This window comes from Nerophis ophidion, linkage group LG04 (assembly GCF_033978795.1).
Source record: "Nerophis ophidion isolate RoL-2023_Sa linkage group LG04, RoL_Noph_v1.0, whole genome shotgun sequence".
In the NCBI taxonomy this organism is placed as follows: domain Eukaryota; kingdom Metazoa; phylum Chordata; class Actinopteri; order Syngnathiformes; family Syngnathidae; genus Nerophis; species Nerophis ophidion.
The window spans coordinates 6,992,300-7,019,348 of record NC_084614.1 but is presented as its reverse complement, the minus strand read 5'-3'; the positions used below and the strand labels follow the sequence as shown (position 1 = coordinate 7,019,348).

The window sequence follows — 27,049 nt, the reverse complement described above, 5'->3', positions numbered from 1 at the left end:
TACTGCCCTGTGGAAACAATTAAGGTATGTAAGTAAACATTTACAAAATATTTGGTACTGGTATTAGGTGCTGTGCAGGTAATATATGCAGACATATTTATGTCTTCTAAAATTTGGTGGGTGTGGCTTAACTACCTCTGCGTTCTATGGCCTGGAAACTACCGTACGTAAGTTAAAAAAAAAATCGTATTTTATTTTTTTGGACTAAAATTCATGTTTGTCGCGGTTCAGGCTTTCTTTAGGCGTCGACACCGAACCAACTTGGTACGAGTGCCAGTTGAAATGTAAACAAAACTCTTTTGAAGTCGGCGCCACCAGCCTAGTTGCCCCTCAGCCGGGCTCCCGGCAGACTCTACCTACCCGTATGGCGGTGGAGGCGATCTGGAGGTGGTGCAAGCGGCGCAGGGTGCTCTCCCTGTCGGTGAAGTAGGAGGCGGCCAGCTGGTGGAGCGCCTCCAGGGTGATGGGCTCGCTGGCGTTCTTGCTGGCAGACGAATCCTCCGCCAGCTTCCTTTTGTCCACGAAAATGGTTAAGGACTCCTCCCCTGATGAAAGTCACACATGGGGGGGGGGGGGGGGGGGGGGGATGTTCATTAGGCGCACCGCTAATCACCTTTAATTAGCATCTCTGCATGATAGCCTGGCAAGGAGTCATTAAGTGTCTGAGTGAACGTTGGCAGATGAGGAATCTCATCGTCGTTAACCAGCAGGATCCCACGATATCGCTTTAATTGATATCATCTGATCAATGCCAGTCAGTGTGTGATCGGTGGGAACGTGACGCTCATTTAGTGTCCGTCTAATAACTGTCAAACAGGAAGTAAAATAATAATTGTTGTCAACCTCACCACTGTTGATCCTGTGTATTGTTCAATGGTTGGATGAACACACACATTTCTGTCCTTCTTACTTTCTGGAGACACACACATTTATGTCGTTCTTACTTTCTGGAGACACACACATTTATGTCGTTCTTACTTTATGGAGACACACACATTTATGTCGTTCATACCTTCTGGAGACACACACATTCATGTCGTTCTTACCTTCTGGAGTCACACACATTTATGTCGTTCATACCTTCTGGAGACACACACATTTATGTCGTTCTTACTTAATGAAGACACACACATTTATGTCGTTCTTACTTTATGGACACACACACATGTATGTCGTTCATACTTTCTGGAGACACACACATTTATGTCGTTCTTACCGTCTGGAGACACACACATTTGTGTTGTTCTTACTTTATGGAGACACACACATTTATGTCGTTCTTACCTTCTGGAGACACACACATTTATGTCGTTCTTACTTCATGGAGATACACACATTTATGTCGTTCATACCTTATGGAGACACACACATTTATGTCGTTCTTACCTTCTGGAGACACACACATTTATGTTGTTCTTACTTTATGGAGACACACACATTTATGTCGTTCTTACCTTCTGGAGACACACACATTTATGTCGTTCTTACTTTATGGAGACACACACATTTATGTCGTTCATACCTTCTGGAGACACACACATTTATGTCGTTCTTACTTCATGGAGATACACACATTTATGTCGTTCATACCTTATGGAGACACACACATTTATGTCGTTCTTACTTTCTGGAGACAAACAAATTTATGTCGTTCTTACCTTCTGGAGACACACACATTTATGTCGTTCATACCTTCTGGAGACAAACAAATTTATGTCGTTCTTACCTTCTGGAGACACACACATTTATGACGTTCTTACTTTCTGGAGACACACACATTTACGTCGTTCGTACCTTCTGGAGACACACACATTTATGTCGTTCTTACCTTCTGGAGACACACACATTTATGTCGTTCTTACTTTATGGAGACACACACATTTATGTCGTTCGTACCTTCTGGAGACACACACATTTATGTCATTCTTACCTTCTGGAGACACACACATTTATGTCGTTCTTACTTTATGGAGACACACACATTTATGTCGTTCATACCTTATGGAGACACACACATTTATGTCGTTCTTACTTTCTGGAGACAAACAAATTTATGTCGTTCTTACCTTCTGGAGACACACACATTTATGTCGTTCATACCTTCTGGAGACAAACAAATTTATGTCGTTCTTACCTTCTGGAGACACACACATTTATGACGTTCTTACTTTCTGGAGACACACACATTTACGTCGTTCGTACCTTCTGGAGACACACACATTTATGTCGTTCTTACCTTCTGGAGACACACACATTTATGTCGTTCTTACTTTATGGAGACACACACATTTATGTCGTTCGGACCTTCTGGAGACACACACATTTATGTCATTCTTACCTTCTGGAGACACACACATTTATGTCATTCTTACCTTCTGGAGACACACACATTTATGTCGTTCTTACTTTATGGAGACACACACATTTATGTCATTCGTACCTTCTGGAGACACACACATTTACGGTATGTTGCTCTTAACTTCTGGAGACACACACATTTATGTCGTTCGTACCTTCTGGAGACACACACATTTATGTCGTTCTTACCTTCTGGAGACACATATTTATGTCGTTCTTACCTTCTGGAGACACACATTTATGTCGTTCTTACCTTCTGGAGACACACACATTTATGTCGTTCTTACTTTATGGAGACACACACATATGTCGTTCGTACCTTCTGGAGACACACACATTTATGTCATTCTTACCTTCTGGAGACACACACATTTATAGTATGTTGTTCTTACCTTCTGGAGACACACATATTTATGTCATTCTTACCTTCTGGAGACACACACATTTATGTCGTTCATACCTTCTGGAGACACACACATTTATGTCGTTCTTACCTTCTGGAGACACACACATTTATGTCGTTCTTACCTTCTGGAGACACACACATTTATGTTGTTCTTACTTTCTGGAGAGACACACATTTATGTCGTTCATACCTTCTGGAGACACACACATTCATGTCGTTCTTACCTTCTGGAGTCACACACATTTATGTCGTTCTTACCTTCTGGAGACACACATTTATGTCGTTATTACCTTCTGGAGACACACACATTTATGTCGTTCTTACTTTATGTAGACACACACATTTATGTCGTTCATACCTTCTGGAGACACACACATTTATGTCGTTCTTACTTTATGGAGACACACACATTTATGACGTTCTTACCTTACCTTCTGGAGACACACACATTTATGTCGTTCTTAGTTTATGGAGACACACACATTTATGTTGTTCTTAACTTCTGGAGACACACATATTTATGTCGTTCTTACTTACTGGAGACACACACATTTATGTCGTTCTTACTTTCTGGAGACACACACATTTATGTCGTTCTTACCTTCTGGAGACACACACATTTATGTCGTTCATACCTTCTGGAGACACACACATTTATGTCGTTCATACCTTCTGGAGACACACACATTTATGTCGTTCTTACTATATGGAGACACACACATTTATGTCGTTCATACCTTCTGGAGACACACACATTTATGTCGTTCTTACTTTCTGGAGACACACACATTTATGTCGTTCTTACCTTCTGGAGACACACACATTTATGTCGTTCATACCTTCTGGAGACACACACATTTATGTCGTTCTTACCTTCTGGAGACACACACATATACGTCGTTCGTACCTTCTGGAGACACACACATTTATGTCGTTCTTACCTTCTGGAGACACACACATTTATGTCGTTCATACCTTCTGGAGACAAACAAATTTATGTCGTTCTTACCTTCTGGAGACACACACATTTATGTCGTTCATACCTTCTGGAGACAAACAAATTTATGTTGTTCTTACCTTCTGGAGACACACACATTTATGTCGTTCATACCTTCTGGAGACAAACAAATTTATGTCGTTCTTACCTTCTGGAGACACACACATTTATGACGTTCTTACTTTCTGGAGACACACACATATACGTCGTTCGTACCTTCTGGAGACACACACATTTATGTCGTTCTTACCTTCTGGAGACACACACATTTATGTCGTTCTTACTTTATGGAGACACACACATTTATGTCGTTCGTACCTTCTGGAGACACACACATTTATGTCATTCTTACCTTCTGGAGACACACACATTTATGTCATTCTTACCTTCTGGAGACACACACATTTATGTCGTTCTTACTTTATGGAGACACACACATTTATGTCGTTCATACCTTATGGAGACACACACATTTATGTCGTTCTTACTTTCTGGAGACAAACAAATTTATGTCGTTCTTACCTTCTGGAGACACACACATTTATGTCGTTCATACCTTCTGGAGACAAACAAATTTATGTCGTTCTTACCTTCTGGAGACACACACATTTATGACGTTCTTACTTTCTGGAGACACACACATTTACGTCGTTCGTACCTTCTGGAGACACACACATTTATGTCGTTCTTACCTTCTGGAGACACACACATTTATGTCGTTCTTACTTTATGGAGACACACACATTTATGTCGTTCGTACCTTCTGGAGACACACACATTTATGTCATTCTTACCTTCTGGAGACACACACATTTATGTCATTCTTACCTTCTGGAGACACACACATTTATGTCGTTCTTACTTTATGGAGACACACACATTTATGTCGTTCGTACCTTCTGGAGACACACACATTTACGGTATGTTGCTCTTAACTTCTGGAGACACACACATTTATGTCGTTCGTACCTTCTGGAGACACACACATTTATGTCGTTCTTACCTTCTGGAGACACATATTTATGTCGTTCTTACCTTCTGGAGACACACATTTATGTCGTTCTTACCTTCTGGAGACACACACATTTATGTCGTTCTTACTTTATGGAGACACACACATATGTCGTTCGTACCTTCTGGAGACACACACATTTATGTCATTCTTACCTTCTGGAGACACACACATTTATAGTATGTTGTTCTTACCTTCTGGAGACACACATATTTATGTCATTCTTACCTTCTGGAGACACACACATTTATGTCGTTCATACCTTCTGGAGACACACACATTTATGTCGTTCTTACCTTCTGGAGACACACACATTTATGTCGTTCTTACCTTCTGGAGACACACACATTTATGTTGTTCTTACTTTCTGGAGACACACACATTTATGTCGTTCATACCTTCTGGAGACACACACATTCATGTCGTTCTTACCTTCTGGAGTCACACACATTTATGTCGTTCTTACCTTCTGGAGACACACATTTATGTCGTTATTACCTTCTGGAGACACACACATTTATGTCGTTCTTACTTTATGGAGACACACACATTTATGTCGTTCATACCTTCTGGAGACACACACATTTATGTCGTTCTTACTTTATGGAGACACACACATTTATGACGTTCTTACCTTACCTTCTGGAGACACACACATTTATGTCGTTCTTAGTTTATGGAGACACACATATTTATGTCATTCTTACCTTCTGGAGACACACACATTTATGTCGTTCATACCTTCTGGAGACACACACATTTATGTCGTTCTTACCTTCTGGAGACACACACATTTATGTCGTTCTTACCTTCTGGAGACACACACATTTATGTTGTTCTTACTTTCTGGAGACACACACATTTATGTCGTTCATACCTTCTGGAGACACACACATTCATGTCGTTCTTACCTTCTGGAGTCACACACATTTATGTCGTTCTTACCTTCTGGAGACACACATTTATGTCGTTATTACCTTCTGGAGACACACACATTTATGTCGTTCTTACTTTATGGAGACACACACATTTATGTCGTTCATACCTTCTGGAGACACACACATTTATGTCGTTCTTACTTTATGGAGACACACACATTTATGACGTTCTTACCTTACCTTCTGGAGACACACACATTTATGTCGTTCTTAGTTTATGGAGACACACATATTTATGTCATTCTTACCTTCTGGAGACACACACATTTATGTCGTTCATACCTTCTGGAGACACACACATTTATGTCGTTCTTACCTTCTGGAGACACACACATTTATGTCGTTCTTACCTTCTGGAGACACACACATTTATGTTGTTCTTACTTTCTGGAGACACACACATTTATGTCGTTCATACCTTCTGGAGACACACACATTCATGTCGTTCTTACCTTCTGGAGTCACACACATTTATGTCGTTCTTACCTTCTGGAGACACACATTTATGTCGTTCTTACTTTCTGGAGACACACACATTTATGTCGTTCATACCTTCTGGAGACACACACATTTATGACGTTCTTACCTTACCTTCTGGAGACACACACATTTATGTCGTTCTTAGTTTATGGAGACACACATATTTATGTCATTCTTACCTTCTGGAGACACACACATTTATGTCGTTCATACCTTCTGGAGACACACACATTTATGTCGTTCTTACCTTCTGGAGACACACACATTTATGTCGTTCTTACCTTCTGGAGACACACACATTTATGTTGTTCTTACTTTCTGGAGACACACACATTTATGTCGTTCATACCTTCTGGAGACACACACATTCATGTCGTTCTTACCTTCTGGAGTCACACACATTTATGTCGTTCTTACCTTCTGGAGACACACATTTATGTCGTTATTACCTTCTGGAGACACACACATTTATGTCGTTCTTACTTTATGGAGACACACACATTTATGTCGTTCATACCTTCTGGAGACACACACATTTATGTCGTTCTTACTTTATGGAGACACACACATTTATGACGTTCTTACCTTACCTTCTGGAGACACACACATTTATGTCGTTCTTAGTTTATGGAGACACACATATTTATGTCATTCTTACCTTCTGGAGACACACACATTTATGTCGTTCATACCTTCTGGAGACACACACATTTATGTCGTTCTTACCTTCTGGAGACACACACATTTATGTCGTTCTTACCTTCTGGAGACACACACATTTATGTTGTTCTTACTTTCTGGAGACACACACATTTATGTCGTTCATACCTTCTGGAGACACACACATTCATGTCGTTCTTACCTTCTGGAGTCACACACATTTATGTCGTTCTTACCTTCTGGAGACACACATTTATGTCGTTATTACCTTCTGGAGACACACACATTTATGTCGTTCTTACTTTATGGAGACACACACATTTATGTCGTTCATACCTTCTGGAGACACACACATTTATGTCGTTCTTACTTTATGGAGACACACACATTTATGACGTTCTTACCTTACCTTCTGGAGACACACACATTTATGTCGTTCTTAGTTTATGGAGACACACACATTTATGTTGTTCTTAACTTCTGGAGACACACATATTTATGTCGTTCTTACTTACTGGAGACACACACATTTATGTCGTTCTTACTTTCTGGAGACACACACATTTATGTCGTTCTTACCTTCTGGAGACACACACATTTATGTCGTTCATACCTTCTGGAGACACACACATTTATGTCGTTCATACCTTCTGGAGACACACACATTTATGTCGTTCTTACTATATGGAGACACACACATTTATGTCGTTCTTACCTTCTGGAGACACACACATTTATGTCGTTCTTACTTTCTGGAGACACACACATTTATGTCGTTCTTACCTTCTGGAGACACACACATTTATGTCGTTCTTACTTTCTGGAGACACATTTATGTCGTTCTTACTTTCTGGAGACACACACATTTATGTCGTTCTTACTTTCTGGAGACACACACATTTATGTCGTTCATACCTTCTGGAGACACACATTTATGTCGTTCTTACTTTCTGGAGACACACACATTTAACCCGTTCTTACCTTCTGGAGACACACACATTTATGTCGTTCTTACTTTCTGGAGACACACACATTTATGTCGTTCTTACTTTATGGAGACACACACATTTCTGTCGTTCATACCTTCTGGAGACACACACATTTATGTCGTTCTTACTTTCTGGAGACACACACATTTATGTCGTTTTTACTTCCTGGAGACACACACATTTATGTCGTTCTTACCTTCTGGAGACACACACATTTATGTCGTTCTTACCTTCTGGAGATTTCCGACCTCTTTGGGACCAGCCTTTTTACGTATATAAAGCTGTGTATTTACAACATTTATAATATATACATACTATGCAAATATAAAAAAGAAAAACTTTAAGTTAATTAATTTTAACCTTAATTTTTGTTTGTAATTGTTTTTTATCTTCATTATTTACTTCAAGCTATTACAGTATGTCTCCATGTTTATATATATATATATATATATATATATATATATATATATATATATATATATACACACACGCATTATTTTTAAATAATTTGGCAACAATTATTTAAAAAATTGTATATACACTTAAACTAAAGGGGGGCATTACAATATCTACACACTTGTTATTTCATATGTTAGCCAGAGGGGTAGCACTTCACATTTTTACACACTGAACAATATACTAACAATATTACATGTTGTTATGAATGTTACTACATGACATATACTTACATCATGTATATATTACATGTTATTATGAATGTTACTAAATACGACATATATACTTACATCATGTATATATTAATTTTATTATGAATGTTACTACATGACATATATACTTACATCATGTATATATTACATGTTGTTATGAATGATATCAATGAATACTTAGGTCTACTACGCTACTGTATTTAATGTTGTCATTATGGTGGTACTTAATGAATACTTGGGTCTACTACACTACTGTGTTTAATGTTTTTATCATGGTGGCACTTAATGAATACTTAGGTCTACTACACTACTGTATTTAATGTTGTCATTATGGTGGTACTTAATGAATACTTAGGTCTACTACACTACTGTATATAATGTTGTCATGATGGTGGTACTTAATGAATACTTAGGTCTACTACACTACTGTATTTAATGTCACTGTGGTATAATTAGTCTTATTTTGAAGTGTGTGTGTGTGTGTGTGTGTGTCAGCGCACCTCCCAGCGTGGCAGAGAGCAGGAGGTGGCTGCCATATTTCTTGATGAGGGTCTCGGTGATGGTGTGCAGCGAGGGTCGCCTCCCCAGCTGGCGGATTGTCTGCACGAAGTCAGGGTCGAGGGGCGGAGTCAGGCCGCCGGCGCCCAGACTGTCTCGTTTGTCCACTGCCAGGCTGTTGACCTTCCATCGACCAAACTCCCTACACACACACACACACACACACACACACACACACACACTTTAATGGCGTCGGTCACCCCTCACGAGGTGGATGTTCCTCAGGCTCCAAATGACAGTGCTTTTATTTTGACAGCAACACCCGGTGGGCGTCGTCTACTAAAGGTTTTTTACCGGTGCAAACTTGATCGGCTCACGTCGTGTGCCGTCACTTCAGCGTCTTACATCCTGGTTATGAGAGACGAGCCTCATAGATGCAGATATAATCATTTAGCTCACGCAATGTGATTGATCAATCCTGCAACTGTATAACTTTGCGTTTATATTTAGCACATTTGTAAGATCTCTGACAGGCTGCATGATTAATCAACATGGAATTGACATCCAGGATATAATTAGTGCCATAAGGTAATGTTTTTTTCAATGTATTTTGTAGCAATGCAGAATTTTCATTCCTGCTGTAGGAGCACCTGCACTCAGGGGAGAGGAGCTACACTTCCATGTTTAGATATCAGTTTCATGCGTGAATAACACAAACTGTGGATTTTTACAATCATGGTTTGATTGTTGAAGGTGTTTGCTGATGTAACCTGTAATTTTTCAACTTGAATAAGTCAAAATCAATCGCGACTATTTGCAGATATAATTGTTCATCATTAATGAGTGTACACATGAGGGATAATTTTCAAGTTTTTATTGGCATGATTGGATAATTAGTTTTTTGAATGATTTTTCAAATAGTTCAACACAAAATTGACAAGCGCATTTTATAATGGATTTTGTATTCCTGCTGTAGGAGCACTTGCACTCAGGGGAGAGGAGCTACACTTCCATGTTTAGATATCAGTTTCATGCGTGAATAACACAAACTGTGGATTGTTACGATCATGGTTTGATTGTTAAAGATGTTTGCTGATGTAGCCTGTGATTTTTCAACTTGAAAAAGTCAAAATCAATCGCAACTATTTGCAGATATAATTGTTCATCATTAATAAGTGTATACATGAGGGATAATTTTCAAGTTTTTATTAGCATGACTGGATGATTAGTTTGCTTTTTTAAAGATTTTTCAAAGAGCTCAACACAAAATTGACATAAACACATTTTGTTAATGTATTTTGTATTCCTGCTGTAGGAGCACTTGCACTCATGGGAGAGGAGCTACACTTCCATGTTTAGATATCAGTTTCATGCGTTAATAACACAAACTGTGGATTGTTAAGATCATAGTTTGATTGTTGAAGATGTTTGCTCATGTAATTTGTGATATTTCTACCTGAATAAGTCAAAATCAATCGCGACTATTTGCAGATATAAATTTTCATTATTAATAAGTCTACCCAAGATGGATAATTGTTGAGTTTTTATTAGCATGGCTGGATAACTAGTTTGCTTTTTTAAAGAGTTTTGAATAGCTCAACACAAAATTGACATAAACACTTTTTTTTTTTACTTTATTTTGTATTTCTGCTGTAGGAGCACTTGCACTCAGGGGAGAGGAGCTACACTTCCATGTTTAGATATCAGTTTCATGCGTTAATAACACAAACTGTGGATTTTTACAATCATGGTTTGATTGTTGAAGGTGTTTGCTCATGTAATTGTGATATTTCTACCGGAATAAGTAAAAATCAATCAAGTTAATTTGCAGATATATAATTTTTCATCATAATTAAGTGCACCCAAGACAAATCATTTTTTAAGTCTTTATTACCAGGACTGGAAAATGAGTTTGTTTGTATTAAATGTTCTTTAAACATTATGATTTTTCAGACAGCTTTTGTTTTTCATGTCTTTTGCAGCAATACTGAATTTGTATTCCTGCTGTAGGAGCACTTGCACTCAGGGGAGAGGAGCTACACATCCATGTTTAGATATCAGTTTCATGTATTATTAACACAAAATGTGGATTGTTACTATCATGGTTTGATTGTTAATGTAATCTGTGATATTTCTACCAGAATAAAAACGTTCCGATATTCTCTCCTGCAAATGAATCATATTGACATTGCTGCATGACAATGTCTTAAACGTCTCGGTTTATTGATCACGTCCAATATTCAGCCTGCAAAACATTCTGTAATTAAGTGCTATCAACAATATACACTTTTTTAAAATTTGCCACAAATTGTCCCATTCCTTCTTCCTGAACTGATGTACAGGTATTTATTTTGGTAGAAATATCACAGGTTACGATACAAAACATATTTGACGCTCAAAGCATGATCGTAATGTGAGACGTTCCTTATTTTCTGACTGGAGTTAGCATAGCGCATAGCATAGCGCTTTTATTGTGAAGGCGGAAGTGTGTGATTGGTTTGAGAAGGGGTGTGTTGGCATGTTTTGAAAAATGTAATGTCTAGAAAAATTTGTCTTGTCTTGTCTTGTCGGGGGAATGACTTGTAATGGCTTTGGACCTGGGATTTCCTTAATCCACCTTTTTTTTATTTCATGCATGTCTGTTCGCTGTTTTCCCGTTTGTGGCTCAACGGTCACGGAACGCCGTTACGTTTTCCCTCGCTTATTGTTAACTCGCTGTTATGGCGTTCACTTGGTAAAAATATTTTATACATTTATTTTGAAAGTTTGCGTGTCAAAAATAAACGCGTAAATAGCAGCGTGAACAGTGGAAAAGAGAGTAAGCGAGTTAAAAGTGTGAACGAAATCTCTTCCCTGATGGCGGCAGCTTGAACAAGTGCTGACTCGGGTGAGAGTTGTCTGCCAGGGTTTTTTTTTTTTTGCTCTGCCGAGGCAGAGAGAGCGAGCATTGTCCTCAAGAGGCCGACCGATAATCTTCTCCGCTGTCCTGGTCACCCTCTGCAGGGAGCACACAGTTAGGCGGTACATCCGCGCTGGCTCTATGGTGGTCCGGTTAAAATATTCCTTTTTAATTAAACCGTGCATCGGCACATGAATAAATGAGTCGACTTGCCCAGCTTGAAATTAAAAAGAAGAGAAAAATGAGAAGACATTAAAGCTGCAAGCAGCGAAGGACGGGACCGACTTTTGCTGGTGTTTCCTGCCTTTATCCATTCAACATATCTTTACCTGCACTTTACCTACCTTCCCTGCATCCTGGGGTCACACTGGTGCTTCTTTCTTTCACCCATACACTCTGGTGCTTCCTGCCATCACCCAGACAACATATCTTTACCTGCACAGTACCTACCTTCTCTGTATCCTGGAGTCCAACTGGTGCGTCCTTCTTTCACCCAGTCAACATATCTTTACCCGCACAGTACCTACCTTCTCTGTATCCTGGAGTCCAACCGGTGCCTCCTTCTTTCGCCCATTCAACATATCTTTACCTGCACATTACCTACCTTCTCTGCATTGTGTGGTCACGCTGGTGCGTCCTGCTTTTAAGCGGCCATCTTGAGACGGCAGCAGCGCAGCAGCATCGGCGCAGCGGTTCTTTGAAGGCTCATAAAATCAAAACTGGAGCAGTTAGAAAAACTCTTGGCGCAAATTTTAATCAAAAGGGTTCAATCTCTCTCCTGTGCGAGTGTGAAGCCGACACAACAAACGCGCTCAGAGGAGATAATGTTTGAAAATAGGTGATGGGTTTTTACAAAACTTTTGTTTTGAAGGGGTAATTGCCAACTTTCTGTTGATTTTTGCTGAAGGATGTAAATTAATGAAATGTAGGTCTAAGTGAGACCTGCATAGAGGTTTTTGTTTCATGTCTCTACGATATTTCTAACGGAAGTTGCAAGCAGTTTTGTCTGTGTTTTCTTCCTAGGAGCAGTTTTGTCTGTGTTTTATTCCTAGGGGGCGCTAAAGTGCAATTTTGAGTTTTTTTTTTTTTTTTTATTCAATCGCAATTTTCACCAGTCCTAATGTGTTTGTCCAGTTTGGTGAGTTTGGAAGCATTTTAAGGGGGTCAAGTTACAGCTCAAAGAGGCAAAGGTGAGCGTTTTTAAAAAACCTTTGTTTTGAAGGGGGAATTGCAAACTTCCTGTTGAATTTTGTTGAAAAATGTCAGTGTATGAAATCTAGGTCTAAGTGAGACCTACATAGAGGTTTTTGTTTCATGTCGCTACGACATTCCTACTGGAAGTTACAGGCAGTTTTGTCTGTGTTTTCTTCCTAGGAGCAGTTTTGTCTGTTTTATTCCTAGGGGGCGCTAGAGCGCAATTTTGAGTTTTGGGGTTTGTTTTTTTATTCAATCGCAATTTTCACCAGTCCTAATGTGTTTGTCCAGTTTGGTGGGTTTGGAAGCATTTTAAGGGGGTCAAGTTACAGTTCAAGGAGGCAAAGGTGAGTGTTTTTACAAAACCTTTGTTTTGAAGGGGGATGTGCAAAATTCCTGTTGATTTTTGCTGAAGGATGTTATTTTATGAACTCTAGGTCTAAGTGAGACCTACATAGAGGTTTTTGTTTCATGTCGCTACGACATTCGTACTGGAAGTTACAGGCAGTTTTGTCTGTGTTTTCTTCCTAGGAGCAGTTTTGTCCGTGTTTTATTCCTGGGGAGCACTACAGCGCAATTTTGAGTTTTGGGGTTTGCTTTTTTTATTAGATCGCAATTTTCACCAGTCCTGATGTGTTTGTCCAGTTTGGTGAGTTTGGAAGCATTTTAAGGGGGTCAAGTTACAGCTCAAAGAGGCAAAGGTGAGTGTTTTTACAAAACTTTTGTTTTGAAGGGGGAATTGCAAACTTCCTGTTGAATTTTGTTGAAAAATGTCAGTGTACGAAATCTAGGTTAAGTGAGACCTACATAGAGGTTTTTGTTTCATGTCGCTACGACATTCCTACTGGAAGTTACAGGCAGTTGTGTCCGTGTTTTCTTCCTAGGAGCAGTTTTGTCTGTTTTATTCCTAGGGGGCGCTAGAGTGCAATTTTGAGTTTTGGGGTTTGTTTTTTTTATTAGATCGCAATTTTCACCAGTCCTGATGTGTTTGTCCAGTTTGGTGAGTTTGGAAGCATTTTAAGGGGGTCAAGTTACAGCTCAAAGAGGCAAAGGTGAGTGTTTTTACAAAACCTTTGTTTTGAAGGGGGAATTGCAAACTTCCTGTTGAATTCTGTTGAAAAATGTCAGTGCATGAAATCTAGGTCTAAGTGAGACCTACATAGAGGTTTTTGTTTCATGTCGCTACGACATTCCTACTGGAAGTTACAGGCAGTTTTGTCTGTTTTCTTCCTAGGAGCAGTTTTGTCCGTGTTTTATTCCTAGGGAGCCCTACAGCGCAATTTTGAGTTTTGGGGTTTGGTTTTTTTATTAGATCGCAATTTTCACCAGTCCTGATGTGTTTGTCCAGTTTGGTGAGTTTGGAAGCATTTTAAGGGGGTCAAATTACAGCTCAAAGAGGCAAAGGTGAGTGTTTTTACAAAACCTTTGTTTTGAGGGGGGAATTGCAAACTTCCTGTTAAATTTTGTTGAAAAATGTCAGTGTATGAAATCTAGGTCTAGGTGAGACCTACATAGAGGTTTTTGTTTCATGTCGCTACGACATTCCTACTGGAAGTTACAGGCAGTTTTGTCCGTGTTTTCTTCTTTGAGCAGTTTTGTCCGTGTTTTATTCCTAGGGAGCACTACAGCGCAATTTTGAGTTTTGGGGTTTGTTTTTTTATTCAATCGCAATTTTCACCAGTCCTAATGTGTTTATCCAGTTTGGTGGGTTTGGAAGCATTTTAAGGGGGTCAAGTTACAGCTCAAAGAGGCAAAGGTGAGTGTTTTTACAAAACCTTTGTTTTGAGGGGGGAATTGCAAACTTCCTGTTGAATTTTGTTGAAAAACGTCAGTGTATGAAATCTAGGTCTAAGTGAGACCTACATAGAGGTTTTTGTTTCATGTCGCTACGACATTCCTATCGGAAGTTACAGGCAGTTTTGTCTGTGTTTTCTTCCTAGGAGCAGTTTTGTCTGTTTTATTCCCAGGGAGCGCTAGAGCGCAATTTTGAGTTTTGAGGGTTTTTTTTTTTTAATTAAATCGCAATTTTCACCAGTCCTGATGTGTTTGTCCAGTTTGGTGAGTTTGGAAGCATTTTAAGGGGGTCAAGTTACAGCTCAAAGAGGCAAAGGTGAGTGTTTTTACCAAACCTTTGTTTTGAAGGGGGATGTGCAAAATTCCTGTTGATTTTTGCTGGAGGATGTTATTTTATGAAATCTAGGTCTAAGTGAGACCTACATAGAAGTTTTTGTTTCATGTCCCTACGATATTTCTAACGGAAGTTACAAGCAGTTTTTACTGTGTTTTATTCCTAGGAGCAGTTTTGTCTGTTTTATTCCTAGGGGGTGCTAGAGTGCAATTTTGAGTTTTGGGGTTAGTTTTTTATTAAATTGCAATTTTCACCAGTCCTAATGTGTTTGTCCAGTTTGGTGAGTTTGGAAGCATTTTAAGGGGGTCAAGTTACAGCTCAAAGAGGCAAAGGTGAGTGTTTTTACAAAACTTTTGTTTTGAAGGGGGAAATGCAAACTTCCTGTCGAATTTTGTGGAAAAATGTCAGTGTATGAAATCTAGGTCTAAGTGAGACCTACATAGAGGTTTTTGTTTCATGTCGCTACGACATTCCCACTGGAAGTTACAGGCAGTTGTGTCCGTGTTTTCTTCTTTGAGCAGTTTTGTCCGTGTTTTATTCCTAGGGAGCACTACAGCGCAATTTTGAGTTTTGGGGTTTGTTTTTTTATTCAATCGTAATTTTCACCAGTCCTAATGTGTTTGTCCAGTTTGGTGGGTTTGGAAGCATTTTAAGGGGGTCAAGTTACAGCTCAAAGAGGCAAAGGTGAGTGTTTTTACAAAACCTTTGTTTTGAGGGGGAATTGCAAACGTCCTGTTGAATTTTGTTGAAAAATGTCAGTGCATGAAATCTAGGTCTAAGTGAGACCTAAATAGAGGTTTTTGTTTCATGTCGCTACCACATTCCTACCGGAAGTTACAGGTAGTTTTGTCTGTGTTTTCTTCCTAGGAGCAGTTTTGTCCGTGTTTTATTCCTAGGGAGCGCTAGAGCGCAATTTTGAGTTTTAGGATTTTTTTTTTATTATTAAATCGCAATTTTCACCAATCCTGATGTGTTTGCCCAGTTTGGTGAGTTTGGAAGCATTTTAAGGGGGTCAGGTTACAGCTCAAAGAGGCAAAGGTGAGTGTTTTTACAAAACTTTTTTTTGAAGGGGGATGTGCAAAATTCCTGTTGATTTTTGCTGAAGGATGTTATTTTATGAAATATAGGTCTAAGTGAGACCTACATAGAAGTTTTTGTTTCATGTCCCTACGATATTTCTAATAGAAGTTACAGGCAGTTTTGTCTGCGTTTTTTTCCTAGGGGGCGCTAGAGTGCAATTTACAGTTTTGGGGTTAGGTTTTTTGATTTGATGAGTTTTGAAGCATGTTAAGGGGGTCAAATTACAGTTCAAAGAGGCGGCGGTATAATAATAATAATAAAACCTTAGAAATACAATAGGGTCCTCTGTCCCAAAGGGACATTCGGTCCCTTAAAAAAGAATATGTTGCAGAAGTTGGGGGGCGACTCGGTGGAAAGAAGGGTAATGCTAAGTAAGAATAACGTACTAGGAAAAAAACAAGCACATTTCTTGCCGATCAAACCTAATGAGTTGAGTCCACCCCGCAAAGCAATAAAAACTTTAATCTACCCCAAATTGAGTCTGGATGAGGAAGGTAAGGCGGTGGTAATGGACGCCATCTATTCAGCCCATGACAACCTCTGCCGGCGTATGAGTGAGAGGACGCGTAAATCCTGCCTTCTTACTACCGCCGACGAGTAGCGAGCTGGGAAAGTGGTTGCAAACATCCCCGGTAGTTCCTGCGTCTCCTTCCCCAAGTAAAAACAAATTGTGTCATTAAATCTTTTTATTTATTTTTTTTAAACTGTCGCAAAGTTGCATGTTTATCGCTCTTTCTTCTTGCCCTAATTGATTTTCCAGACCACATTGCAGAAATATACCACTTCCTGCAGGCAACTGTTGTCTAAGTAAGCGTAATAAAACAGTCCGTTTAAGTCATCGACACACTCTTGCTGATCATGGCCAGCAAAAGGAGGACAAAATGAGTGAATGAAAAGGTTTCTAAGGCAGAAGTCAATCAATAAATTAAAGTCTGTTGTTTTTTTATTGTTTTTATTAGTATTTTTCAAACAGCGCAACATAAAATTGACGTAAACATGTTTTAATGTATTTTGTATGCTGTAGGAGCACTTGCACTCAGGGGAGAGGAGCTACACTTCCATGTTTAGATATCAATTTCATGTATTAATGACACAAAATGTGGATAATTAGGATCATGGTTTGATTGTTGACGATGTTTGCTAAATTAACCTGTGATATTTGGAACATTAATAGAATTAGAATGTCTTATGTCGAGGAAAAGGAGGAATAAATGAATGAATAAAGTGGTTTCTAAGGCAGCAGTCAATCAGTAACTTAAAGTCTGTTGTTTTTTGTTGTTTTTATTAGGATTTTTCAAACAGCGCAACATAAAATTGACGTAAACATGTTTTAATGTATTTTGTATGCTGTAGGAGCACTTGCATTCAGGGGAGAGGAGCTACACTTCCATGTTTAGATATCAATTTCGTGTATTAATGACACAAAATGTGGATAATTAGGATCATGGTTTGATTGTTGACGATGTTAGCTAAAGTAACCTGTGGTATTTGGAACATTAATAGAATTAGAATGTCTTATGTGGAGCAAAAGGAGGACTAAATGAGTGAATGAAGTGGTTTCTAAGGCAGCAGTCAATCAGTAACTTAAAGCCTGTTGTTTTTTGTTGTTTTTATTAGGATTTTTCAAACAGCACAACATAAAATTGACATAAACATGTTTTAATGTATTTCGTATGCTGTAGGAGCACTTGCACTCAGGGGAGAGGAGCTACACTTCCATGTTTAGATATCAATTCCATGTATTAATGACACAAAATGTGGATGGTTAGGATCATGGTTTGATTGTTGATGATGTTTGCTAAATTAACCTGTGGTATTTGGAACATTAATAAAATTACAATGTCTTATGTGTAGCAAAAGGAGGACTAAATGAGTGAATGAAGTGGTTTCTAAGGCAGCAGTCAATCAGTAACTTAAAATTTGTTGTTTTTTTTTGTTTTTTTAGGATTTTTCAAACAGCGCAACATAAAATTGACATAAACATGATTTAATGTATTTTGTATGCTGTAGGAGCACTTGCACTCGGGAGAGGAGCTACACTTCCATGTTTAGATATCAATTTCATGCATTAATGACACAAAATCTGGATGGTTAGGATCATGGTTTGATTGTTGATGATGTTTGCTAAAGTAACCTGTGGTATTTGGAACATTAATAGAATTAGAATGTCTTATGTCGAGGAAAAGGAGGACTAAATGAGTGAATGAAGTAGTTTCTAAGGCAGCAGTCAATCAATAAATTAAAGTCTGTTGTTTTTTTATTGTTTTTATTAGTATTTTTCAAACAGCGCAACATAAAATTGACATAAACATGTTTTAATGTATTTTGTATGCTGTAGGAGCACTTGCACTCAGGGGAGAGGAGCTACACTTCCATGTTTAGATATCAATTTCATGTATTAATGACACAAAATCTGGATGGTTAGGATCATGGTTTGATTGTTGACGATGTTTGCTAAAGTAACTTGTGGTATTTGGAACATTAATAGAATGATAATGTCTTATGTGGAGCAAAAGGACGACTTAAAGAGTTAATGAAGTTGCTTCCAAGGCAGAAGTCAATCAGTAAATCAAAGGCTGTTTTTTTGGTTTGCTTTTTTGGAAACGGAGTCCTTAAACTCCTTTGAAGAAAATGATTGATTTTCTTGGGTTTTATCTCTCCCATTCGGGCAGGGGGATGGAGGAGCAGCAGGTAAATTAGCATGCAGTCGTCATTCAGCATGAAAAGCCAGACCCTGCCCGACGTTGATTACCAAGTAGCGGCGTGATTGTGGCGACGTGCATCCCGACTCAACACAATCAAATCCTCAAGTCTTTCATCCCTCTTAACGACACGCCGCTAGTTTTCTAACGGCCACTGGAGAAAATTGATCGGCGGTATCAGTCGGTCCGAATTTAGTGACGGTGAGATCATAGCTGGGGATAAAACGCCCGCGTTCAAACGGGACTAAGAGCGCCACAAGTCCAATTAGTGAAAGTATCACCACGAGAAAAGCCGGGAGAGATCTATGCTTAGAAAACAAGTCTTCGGACTCGGGAACTCGGCCAAACAATCTGGTCACTGGAACTAAGAATCTGGGGTCGTGATCCATTTTGCATCGTTAATAATTGTCATTATGTTTTTATTAGAATGACTGGATAATAAGTTTGCTTTTATTATGATTTTTCAAAGGCAAAATTGGCACGCGTCGTTTTCTGTATTTTGTGGCAAAACGGAATTTGTGTTCCTGCTTTAGGAGCACTTGAACTCTGGGGAGAGGAGCTACACTTCTTTTCTTTAGATGTCGACTTAATGCAGAAAATGTGGATTGTTAGGATCATGGTTCCATTGTTAATGTTTGCCAAACTATTTACTGATGACTCCGGGGTTGGCATTGGTGGGAGTGGCAAAAAAAAAAAAAGGTGGACGGAATGATGGAAAACCGGATGAAGGACGAGTGATGCACGGGCAGCTGTGCTCCAGGAGCATCTTGCCTCGAAGCAAATCAGAGGAACGTTGAGTGCGATACTTGAGAAAACTGGCATAGCTCGGTTGGTAGAGTGGCCGTGCCAGCAATTTGAGAGTTGCAGGTTCGATTCCCGCTTGTGCCATCCTAGTTACTGCCGTTGTGTCCTTGGGCAAGACACTTTACCCACCTGCTCCCAGTGCCACCCACACTGGTTTAAATGTAACTTAGATATTGTCGAAGCGATTCCGGACCACCGTCTGCCGCCTCAGGAGGGGGAAGCAGTGCACTGTCAACACCGTGTCTGGTGCGGATGGTGGTCTGCTGACCTCCACTGCGGATGTTGTGGATCGGTGGAGGGAATACTTGGAAGACCTCCTCAATCCTACCACCACAGGGGCGGCATAGCTCGGTTGGTAGAGCGGCCGTGCCAGCAATTTGAGGGTTGCAGGTTCGATTCCCGCTTCCGCCATCCTAGTTACTGCCGTTGTGTCCTTGGGCAAGACACTTTACCCACCTGCTCCCAGTGCCACCCACACTGGTTTAAATGTAACTTAGATATTGGGTGTCACTATGTAAAGCGCTTTGAGTCCCTTGAGAAAAGCGCTATATAAATATAATTCACAAATAACACACCGGGTCAGAAAATTACCTGCGGTACGTGAACGTGTCCGCCTGGAACCAAGTGGAAAAGTCTTCCTTTCTTTAGAATATAAATAAGCACATGTCTCTTTTGGATGTTTGTCAAACGCTCAAAAATGGAACAAATAGTTTTAGTTGTATTTAAATAACCTTGAAATGTATTTGAGTTAAGTTTCATTTTCTACACTCAGTATGACTATATATATATATGTATATGTGTGTGTGTGTGTGTGTGTATATATATATATTCATATATATATACATATATATATATATATATATATATATATACATATATATATATATATATATATATATATATATATGTGTATTTTGTATATATATGTATGTGTATATTTATATGTATATATATATATATATATATATATATATATACATATATATGTATATAAATATATATATATATGTATACATACATATATGTACACATATACATATATATGTAAATAAATATATATACATATATATGTATATATACATATATATGTATATATATACATATATATACATATGTGTGTATATATATATACATGTGTGTATATATATTTTTTTTTTGTATATATATATGTATGTGTATATGTATATATATACATATATATGTATATAGATATATATATATGTATACATACATATATGTACACATATATATATATATGTAAATAAATATATATACATATATATGTATATATACATATATATGTATATATATACATATATATACATATGTGTATATATATATGTGTGTATATATATATATTTTTTTGTATATATATGTGTATATGTATATGTATATATATATATACATATATATGTATATAGATATATACATATATATGTATACATACATATATGTACACATATACATATATATGTAAATAAATATATACATACATATATATGTATATACATATATGCATATATATATGTATATATATATACATATATATATGTATAAATAAATATATATATATATATATATATATATATATATATATGTATATATGTATATATGTATGTGTATATATATATATATATATATATATAAATATACACATACATATATAAATTTGGTCAAAATGTTGCATAGATTATGTTTTACAGACCGTTTTATCTAAATGCCTCCACTTGCGTGCCCAAGTTAACTATTAGCGTCCTTGTGAGAATGTTAGCATGTCCTTCGCAAGATTTTTTTTTTGTTTTGCTTATTGTGAATGTTACAACATAAAACTCATGGTTTGTGATAGTCGGCGCTGACGCTCGTTTACTGCTAGCACGTTACATGCTAACAGTTCTCTTTTTCTGATAATTGTGTATGTTTAAACCCTAGTATCATAGTTTGTAATAATAAAATAATATTAGCATGCTAATGTTTTTTTTAGAAGTTGTATTTATTGTTTTGCTATTTGTATGTTTAAACTTGAAAATCATATTTTGTGATACTCAGTGCTGTCATGCAAATATGTAAACATTTCTTCTACGTTAGCATGTTAACTGTTAGCATACTTGTGAGAATGTTAGCATGCTAAAATTTTAGCTTATTTTAATTACTGTCTATCTTCAAACCTAAAAATCATGGTTTGGGATAGTCAATGCTGATGCACGTTAACTGTTAGCACATTAGCCTGCTAATGTTTTATGCTAGCTTTTTTTTTGCTAATTGTGTATGCTTCAATCCAAATATCATACTTTTGTTATAATCAAATAGCTGTTGAGCAACTATGCAAACAGTAAAGGTGCATAATTAACTTAACTGTTCGAATACATGTGAGAACGTTAGCATGCAAATGTGTTATTATATATTTTTTTGTGCTAATGTTTTCTGTCTAAATTATGATTTGTGATACTCATTGCTGTCATGCAAATATGGCAATAGTCCATGTGTGTTAGCGCATTAACAGTTAGCATACTTGTTAGAATGTTAGCATGCTAACATTTTAAGATAGCTTTTTTTCTGCCAGTTTTGTATGATTCAACTGAGAACTCATGGTTCGTGATAGCCGGTGCTGCCGACGCACGTTAGCTGTTAGCATGTTAGCATGCTAACGTTTTATGCTAGCTTTTTTTGTTTTGTTTTGTTATTTTTGTGTGATAAAACTGAAACCTCCACGTTTTCAGGTCAGCGTCAGCTCTTCAAAGGACTCCAACAGTCACTCCGCATCCAATCAGCGTCAGAGTTCGGCTTCAGCGTCGGGGCATTCACACGCAACTCTTACCAGAATTGCAAATTCTCCTGTACATCAGTGGGTAATTGACCAAGCTGTACTTGAGTGCCACTCCATGCGGGCGCTCCGCTGCCTGTGCGGTCCTCACCACACATTTGTCACACACGGTACTGTAGGGAGCTGATGGTAATGCCACAACATCCCAGTCATGTCATCATCATGAGGTCGTCAGATACAAATGTCAGCCAATGAAATCACTTAATGTCTCCCAGTCCCACTCTGCCGCTCGGTGCACCTCCCTGCCCCTTCCCCCCCGGGAGGCAATCACCGCCGCGCTCGCAGACAAATAATTGGGGTAGCGGGACAATGTGGAGTGCGCCATTACGGCCAATCATGGCGAGGAGCGGACAGACCCGGGCTGCGGTCTCAGCTGACAGCTCTTCCATCAGCGGGCACATATGGCGAGCGGAGGAATGTTTGCCGGGGGAACGCGCTCCATCCTGAACGTGACAGATCATTACATGCCTGGTGAGCAATCAATTGCGATGAAACCAACACAGTGGTAGGGAGAGGCGGAATCCAAACAGACCGCTGCGAGACTGGCAGTCCTTGAGGTCAGTAATGTAGCAGGGCAAGGTCAGTGTGGAGAAGCCGAGCCGATGGTCTGACGGAGCGGCAGGGCACGCGGGAGCCCGGCCCAAGATGGCGGCGAGGAGGCAGAGAATGCGAGCGAGCGGCGAGGTGGGGTGTGCCGGGAGCGACGCCGCAGGCGAGATCAGGTGCATGGGCCGCGGAGCTGGACACAATCAATGCATCGCTTCTCAATGTATAAAAGGGGAGAAGGAGGAGAGATGGGGGCAGAAGGAGTTGGAGAGCATGCAGCAGTGCCTGAAGAGCGGAAGCAACAGAGAGCAAGACACGAGAAACAGAGACGCGGTCGACTGAAGAGCGGACCACAGAGCGAGAGAGGGAAACGGGAGACGCCGTGGAAGAGCGACCAGACCACAGATAAGGTTTATTTGGAAAAAATAAAGCAAGTCAAAGCTGCTCAAAAGAATGTCTTTCCTTGGTGGTCCATGGAACCCGAGCGACAACAGCGTGGTACTGTCACAGTCAGCCTTCAAGGAGTTTCAAAAAGGCGCAACAAATTCCGTGAAGCCTTCTCTTAGGCTCAAAAGCTACAGGTGTGTTCCCCAGATTCAAACGTCAAACCCATTATTTGTAAGCAGCGATGTGTTTTCGCCAACCATCCATCTTCTTCCCCTTAGCCGAGGTCAGGTCGCGGGGGGGAGCAGCCTAAGCTGAAAAGCCCAGACTTCCCGCTCCCCAGACACCTCGTCCTGCTCCTCCCGGGGGATCTGGAGGCATTCCAAGGCCACCCCGTAGACATAGTCTTACCAGTGTGGCCTCCTACCGGTCGGACATTTCCGAAACACCTCCCTAGGGAGGCGTTCGGGTGGCATCCTGACCAGATGCCCAAACCCCCTCATCTGGCTTTTTCTCCATGTGGAGGAGCAGCGGCTTTACTTTGAGCTCCTCCCAGATGACAGAGCTTCTCACCCTGATCTTGTCCTTTGGGTCATTACCCACAGGACCAAGGTAAGGATGGGAATGTAGATCTTCTGGTAAATTGAGAGCTTTGCCTTCCGGCTAAGCTCCTTCTTCACCACGACGGGTCGATACAGGGTCGTCATTATTGAAGACACTGCACCGATCCGCCTGTCGATCTCAAGTCCTGTTAGATGTCCATACATACATACATACATATATCGTGTCCCACTTCTCCAGGGTTGGGTTGTGGGGGAAGCAGCCTAAGCAGGGAAACCCAGACTTCCCTCTTCCCAGACACTTTATCCTGCTCCTCCCGAGGCGTTCCCAGGCCAACCAAGAGACATAGTCTTTCCAACGTGACTTCCTACCAGTCGGATGTGCCCTAAACACCTCCCCAGGTAGGTGGCCAGATGTCCGAACCACCTCATCTGGTTCCTCTCCATGTGGAGGAGCAGTGGCTTTACTTTGATCTTCTCATTCTATCGCTAAGGAAGACCCCCACCAGCCGACATGATCTTGTCCTTTAGGTCATAACCCAAAGCTCATGACCATAGGTGAGGGTGGGAACCTAGCTCAACCGGTAAATTGAGAGCTTATCCTTCCGGCTCAGCTTCTTCGTTACCACAACGGGTCTATACAGGGTCGTCATTACTGAAGACGCTGCACCGATCCGTCTGTCGTGCTGTGTTGGATGTTTATTCATCCATCTTCTTCCGCTTCTCCGAGGTGGCGTTGAGGGAGCAGCAGCCTAGGCAGGGAACCCCAGACTTCCCTCTCTTCAGCCACTACGTCCAGCTCTTCCCGGGGGATCCCGAGGCGTTCCCAGGCCAGCCGGGAGACATAGTCTTCCCAACGTGTCCTGGGTCTTCCCCGTGGCCTCCTACCGGTCGGACGTGCCCTAAACCCCTCCCCAGGGAGGCGTCTGGGTGACGCCCTGAAGATGGCCGAACCACCATATCTGGCTACTCTCTTTTTTCGCCAACGAGCGGGACACAAATACCAAGCAGTGCATCAAAAACTGACAAATGATCATGGTCCTGTCCAGCCTCTTATTTCGATTCTTGTCCGATGTTTTTCCTTGGGGTTTGCCCTTGGTTCACCACATGATACCGGGTCTCGGTTGTGTTCAAGATGTCTTCATGCGAAGGGAGTTTTCCTTACCGTTGTCCCCAAAGCTTGCCTATGCAAGATTTAGTGGTTTTCCTTAATCTGTACGAAGGGTTCTTGTCGGTACTTCTTTGTTATACATCGATGGACTTCTGGCAGAACAGATCCAACTCAATTCCAGTCCTCTCGAGAAGCAATTAAGGTCCAAGACTTATTTTGATGAAGCAACAAGTTTAAGTAACGGTTGCATGAACCGAAGTTGAATGCAACCAGAAACCACAAAAGATGGAGGAGATGATACAGTGGTACTTTTAATTTAGGACTATTTGGACATAAATAAAATCTAAATGGTTATTATTTTGATGGTTTCAATGGAAGATGTTGACTTGAGATATTGAGTTAATTTGTGCGTTAAGTTACTATTTTTGGAAATGAACTGACATCTTCTTCTAACCGCATGTCCATGAATTGTGGCTCGAGGTAAAAGGTGAATGTCACCCGATGAAAGGTTTAGGCAGGATGGCTGAGCTCTGGCAGGTGTGACACCTGGGAGGGCGATCCTTAGAACGGAGGCTGGCTTTCAGCACATCTCTCCACTGATTAATTCCACTCTGGTTCCCCCTGCCGTGTCGGGTGGAATGCACACACCTCACATTCCATCACACACAAACCTCTCTCACCTGTAGATCTTGTATCTGGTGCTAAAGCCTTGCTGGTTTCTCTCCGCCGCCTCGGTGAACTCCAAGGACTGGTGGAAAGGTCCTTTATCCGACAGTAGCCAGGCGAGCGAGCCCCCGGGGGCGCCTACGCCCGGTCCGGCGACTCCGCCGGCCGCGTCTCCGCCGGCTGCGGCCGCGGCCCTGGAGGTCCTGCATCCGCAGCAGAGCCAGAGGCCGAGAGCCGCACTTATCCATAGCAGAGACAGCCGCCTATGACTGATTCTCCGAGGGCTCATGCTTCACCCAACGACACCTCATTCTCTCTGGACCGGGAGGAGGCAAGAAGTCGTTAGTTGCGAGTTCCGCATATCACAAATCCATTTGAGCGCCGCGTTGTACTCACCTGACTTTGCAATTACGAGCAAACGATGCACTCCCGGAAATGAGTCGTCCCCCAGTCCGGCAAGACTGGTGAATAAAACATCTCCCGTTCGCCGGTCGGACAAAGGAATTGGGATTTCTTTCAACTTGACATCCGCTCTCGCTCAACTTTGTCACAGGGAGGCAAACCCCCGGCGTCCGTGCGCCATGTCATTCCGTACATCCAAACAGAGAACGCCGTCACCCGTACCGGAGTCTCCCGCAGCATGAATGCCGTTGTTAAAGATGTTTGTCCGCCTCTTCTATTTTCATGCAAAACGCCGCAGCAGCTGTTGTCCTCCGCCTCTTCCTCCCTCCGCGGTGTGAGCTGCTTGGTGAATGAGCGGCTGCTTCCACACAGAGAGCTTTTTCTCCAACACCCCCACCCTCCCTTCCCACACCGCCTCTCCCTTCCCCAAGCCAGAGAGGTAGGGTGGTGTGTACAGTCTGAGTGGATTGCAGTCCTCGGCCCGGCGCGGTGATAAGCATCAGGACTGCTTCTATCAGTCAATACCACCGTCTCATGATTCATCCTCATTATTTGGTATTACAGCGCCACACAAATGTGCTAAAATCAGTCCGATAATGGGCTAAATACCGGCCCTGTTTTTTTCCTGGTGTGGTCCTGTGACAAAACTGTACAGCCGGGGGCTGGTGTGCCTAAAGACGCCTCTTACGAGGCTGACATGGATTTACCGGTCAGAATGATTACCGGTTATTACCAGGGAACAAGTT

At 40.5% G+C, this 27,049-nt stretch overlaps 1 protein-coding gene across 1 annotated transcript in view; it reads right to left on the bottom strand.

Moving 5' to 3' along the window:
• Positions 1-26,654, bottom strand: part of LOC133550815 (BMP/retinoic acid-inducible neural-specific protein 3-like) — a 57,678-nt gene extending 31,024 nt beyond the window's left edge. Inside the window, exons 1-4 of the mRNA XM_061896873.1 lie at positions 26,298-26,654; positions 25,916-26,217; positions 9,009-9,208; positions 361-545 (exon numbers count right to left, since the gene is read on the bottom strand). Coding sequence (XP_061752857.1) covers positions 361-545; positions 9,009-9,208; positions 25,916-26,190 — 660 coding nt within the window. The 5' untranslated portion in view covers positions 26,191-26,217; positions 26,298-26,654. The remainder of the gene's footprint in view (positions 1-360; positions 546-9,008; positions 9,209-25,915; positions 26,218-26,297) is intronic.
• Between the last annotated feature and the right edge of the window lie 395 nt (positions 26,655-27,049).